At 22.4% G+C, this 5,000-nt stretch overlaps 1 protein-coding gene across 3 annotated transcripts in view; it reads right to left on the bottom strand.

The window, feature by feature from the left end:
- Window positions 1–5,000, bottom strand: part of LOC122255256 (chromobox protein homolog 1) — a 31,298-nt gene that overhangs the window by 10,313 nt on the left and 15,985 nt on the right. For all 3 annotated transcript variants that reach the window (XM_043019210.2, XM_043019211.2, XM_043019212.2), the window contains exons 3-4: window positions 1,594–1,759; window positions 582–679 (exon numbers count right to left, since the gene is read on the bottom strand). In XM_043019210.2, the coding sequence (XP_042875144.1) occupies window positions 582–679; window positions 1,594–1,759 (264 nt within the window). The remainder of the gene's footprint in view (window positions 1–581; window positions 680–1,593; window positions 1,760–5,000) is intronic.

Raw genomic sequence — 5,000 nt, 5'->3', positions numbered from 1 at the left:
TATTTTTATACATATATATATATATATATATATGTTATTCATATTATATATTATTCATATGTATTTTATATATCTATATTCATATATATATATATTCATATGTATATATATTTTTATATATATATATATATATATATATTATATATTCATAATGCATATATATATTCATATGTATATATATATATATCTATAATATAAATTATATATATATTATATATATATATATATATATAATTCTATTCATTATATTTCATATGTATATATATCTTATATATATATATATATATATATATATATATAATCTATATATATATATATATATATATACTCTATATATCAGATATATAAAGCACATGAAAAGTCGAGAACGCAAAATTTGCTTTAGGGAAACATAAAAGATAAGACATTATTTGTGTGAACTAGTAATAACACATATACATGTAAGGAAGGTAGATAAAATGGAGGTATTGTAGTACTAGAGGCTTAAATGTTACATCAATCCACTATAAAAGATATAAATAACTAGGTACTAGGTATATAGCAATGCAGTATAACAAAAAAAGTGTTGAAATCTTCCTTACCATTTCATCAGGAACATCAATTCTCCACTTGAATCAGTTGCACCTATAATTCTTTCAGCTTCCAGCCCACGGTCAAATCCTCTAGGTCGACTGTCCTCCTGAAGGGAACAAATAGTGATGAGTGAATTTGACCAATCCCTTCTAATCATTAAAGCTCATTAAAACCATAATGCAATTATAGAATTATACATACACTTTCTAGCAATATATTTAGCCTGTCCATCTACACAGATGTTGAAGATTGATCTATTAGTTTCACCTTGTAAACTGGTTGAAAACTATCTATATTATCTATATATATAAATATATAATATCTTATATTTATATATATATATAATATATATATATATATATATATAAATATTAATATATATATATATATACATATATATATATATTATAAATATTATTATATATATATATACATAAATATTATATATAATATATATATACATATTATATATTATATATATATTATAATAAATATATATATTACATATATATATATATTTAATATATATATTTTTTTATTAGATATATATTTATATATATATATATATAATATATATATATTTTTTTATATATAATAACTCGTATATTTAATGTATATTATATCTGTATTTTATTTGTATGTATATATATATCTTAAAAAATTAATAGTTATTATTATTATTTATATATATATTTTTATATATATTATATATAAAATGTACATATATATATGTATATATATATGTATCTATAAATATATATACATACATATATATATATACATACATATATATATATACACACACACACACACACCCGCTCACTCTACCCGAGCGCACGGCTTCCCCTCATAGCTCGTCCAGGGCGTCTGAAGCGAAAACCACAATACGTGCTATCACGTCAACCGGCGTGAATGGGTTAAAGTCCACCTGTTTCTTATATCTCTAACATGCAATAGTATTTTCAGTTAGTTTTTCAATGATTCACCCACATAATCATCTTCAAAGTATAAACCACTTACTTCCACAGCCTTTTTAGTTTTCTTTTTTGACGGATCATCTGAAGTCTGGGCTTTTCGCTTCTTCTCCTCTTTCTTCTTTGCATCTTCTTTCTTTCTTCTGTCTTCAAATTCAGCTATCAATTCTGGGCATTCTAGGTGAGATTCGGGTTCCCAAGTGTTGTCTTCACTGAAAGTCAAAATAAACTCTCTTATTACAGTGTATTTGGGCTGTGTAGTCCAAATACTCAGTAATATTGCTGACCAAGAGTTTACTTAATACTGCACGGCTTAGGTGGTGTGGTAATTCCACTACTTATTTAAATGTTAAATGTATTTTTTGATAGTTAGAAGTGTTAGTGTGTGTTAGATTTATATATTTATATACACATATACAATTTAGGTTATTGATGTTTGTGTATGAGTTGTCTGATATATTTATTGAGGTTTCTTTTGATTTATTCTTAGATTGTAGTGTTCTGTGTGTTTTTCGATATATACTGAGGTGTACTCTTTGTATTTTATTTTTGATCTGTTTCATATATATTTGATATTATGTGTCTGATGTTTTTGTATTGTGGACAGGTATAGTTTTTCTTAGTCAGAGTTGTGTGTATGTGTGTGTTTAATGTGTAAGTGTGAGAGTCAGTGTGTTATAATTGCGGTGAATGGTTGTGTTAGTGTGAGTATGTGTTTGTAATAGTCAGTGTGTTTGTATTTTTAAGTGTGTGTTTTGTTTTTGTAATTTAGTTTATTGGTTGATCATTTGACAGTTTTCATTTCCTGGATTCATATTGATTGAGTGAGTGTGTTAGTGAGTGATTGAGTTTGTAAGTTTTGTGTGTTTGATTATGTGTCAGTGTGTGTGTTTTTGTTTGTGTAATTTGTAATCTGTTTTTTGAGATGTTGTAGTGTTTGCTGAGATATTTTTAGTAATAGTTTATTAGACTTTTGAGAGTGTGTGTGTGTGTTTAGATGACTGTTAGAGTTTCTGTTTTGTATATGGTGAGTGACTGTTTTTCATTAGTGTGTTTTGTATTTGTTTAGTGATATTACTTTTTAATAAGAGTGTGTTGTAGAATTTTTTTTGTTTTTGTGTTGTATGTGTGTGTTTGTGTTTGTACTGATTTATATTTTATTTATTGTTAGTTTGTTGTTATTGAGTGTGTTATATATATTGATTACTGTGTGTTGTTTTGTTAATAATTTTGTAGTGTGATATAGAATGACTGTGAGTTAGTGTGTTTTTGTGTTTGAGTTAGTTAATGATTTTTTTATTGTGTTATTATTGTTTTTTGTTAGATTGTGACATGTAATGTTATAGTGTGTTTGTGAGTATTTGATTGTGGTTTTTTAAATAGTATAGTGAGTGATTTTTTGTTTGTGTGTTTTTGATAGTTTTTTGGTGGTTTGTTTTGTTTAGTTTGTGTTTTATTGTTTGTGCAGTTTGTGTGTGTTGTGTGTAAGTTTTTTAGTGTTTTAGTGTTGTTTCGGTTTGTGTGTATAGTTGTTATAGTGATTTTTGTGTGTGTTTGTGTTATATTTTAGTGATAGGTGTGGTGTTTTTGTGTTAGAGTATTAGATATGTGATTGTGATTTTGTGTGTGTTTGATATTATAATTATTGTTTTTGTATTGTGTGATTTTTATATTATATTTGTTATGTTAGGTATTTGAGAGAGATTTATACATTTATGTGTTTTTTTTTGTGTGATGTATTTTGAATGTGGTGTGTGGTGTGAGTAGTGTTTGTTTGTTTTTGATTTTGTGTGTTTGTGATTTGATAGTCGGTTGTGTTAGATTTATAGAGAAATGGTGTGTTTTTGTGATAAATTTTTAGTGTGTATTTTTTGTGGAGTGTGTGTGTGTGTGAGTGTGAGTGTGTTAGTGTGAGTTTGTGTTTGTGTTTAGAATTGTGTTTGTGTTTTAGAGTGATTGTTATTGTTTGAGTATAGTGTGTGGTTTTGATAGTTTGTGTGTTTTTTTGTGTTATTGTGATTTTTTGAGTTAGTGTGAGTGTAGTAGGATTGTGTTTGTGTTGTGTGAGTTTATATGTGAGAGTTTTTGTGTTTGTTTTAGAGTTAGTTTGTGTGTGTGATTTAATGTTGGTGTGTTATGTGTTGAGTGTTGATTGTTGTGAGTGTGAGTATGTGATTGTGGTGAGTGTGTTTGTGATTGTGTTAGTAGTGTGAGTGTGTTATATGTGAGAGTTATTTTCGGGTGTGAGATTTGTGTTTGTGTGTTTAATGTTGTTGAGTTTTGTTTATTTTTGAGTTTTTTTTTGTGATTGTTGTTTTTTTGTTATTATGGTTTGGGTTTAAGTTTTGTGTTTATTGAGTAGTTGGTTTGTTATATTATTTGTGTGTAATTTATTTTTTGAATTTTTGATATTTGAAAAAAAGTGATTTTTTTTTTTTGATTTTAATGTGTTTAATTTTATTGATATTTATTTTGATTTTAGTTAATTTATATTTTTTTTTTATTAGTTTGTTTTTATTTTTTTTTATGTTGATTTTGGATTTTTTTTTGATTTTATTTTTTGATTTATTTTAATGTAGTTTTTTTATATTTTTAGTTATTTTTTATTGTTTGTTGTTATTGTTTATTATATTTTAAGTGTAGTGTGTTTATTTTTGGGGTGTGTATATTTAGATTTTTTTTTAGTGATTTTTTTTTTTATTTTTTAGTTAATGTTATTTATTTTTTTATTTTTTTTTTAGTTTTTTTTTAATTTTATGTAATTATTTATTTTTTTTTGTTTTTTTTGATTTGTGTTTTATTAAATAAAATTGTTGTGTATTTATAATTTTTTTATTTTAATTTTTTAATTTTTATATATTTTTAATATTTTTTGTTTTTTATTATGGTTTTTTTATTTTTTTATTACTTTTATTTTTTGTTTTAATTATTTTTTATATATTTGGATTATTTTTTTTTTTTTTTAATTTTTTAGTAAATATTGTTTTATAAATTTTGAATAATAGTTATTTTTATTTTTATGTTTTTGAGTTTTTGATTTTATATTTTAATAAATGTTGTGAGAAAATTTTTTGTTTATAATTTTATAATATTTAATATTTAGTTTTTGATTTTTAGTTTTTTTTTAGAGTTATTTTTTAATTTATTTTTATTTTTTATTGTTTATTTATAGTTAATTGTTATTTAATTATTTATATATTATAAATTATAATTAATTTTTTTTTATATTTTATTATTGTTTTATAAAATTTTTATATTATTTTATTTTATTTTATTTATAAATAATATATTATATATTAATATATATTTATTTTAAAAATTAATTAGTAGAGAATATATATTTATTTAATTGTATAGATATTTATATTAATGTTTAAATAGATTTATATTTATATATATTTAATTAATATATAAAGTTTTTGTTTTTTTTATATTTTTTAGTGAATTAATATT

This window comes from Penaeus japonicus, unplaced genomic scaffold, assembly GCF_977035675.1.
Source record: "Penaeus japonicus unplaced genomic scaffold, GWHDUDI00000001_assembly GWHDUDI00000001, whole genome shotgun sequence".
NCBI classification, from domain to species: domain Eukaryota; kingdom Metazoa; phylum Arthropoda; class Malacostraca; order Decapoda; family Penaeidae; genus Penaeus; species Penaeus japonicus.
Note: the sequence above shows the minus strand (reverse complement) of the source record. Positions and strands in the feature narration are given on the sequence as shown.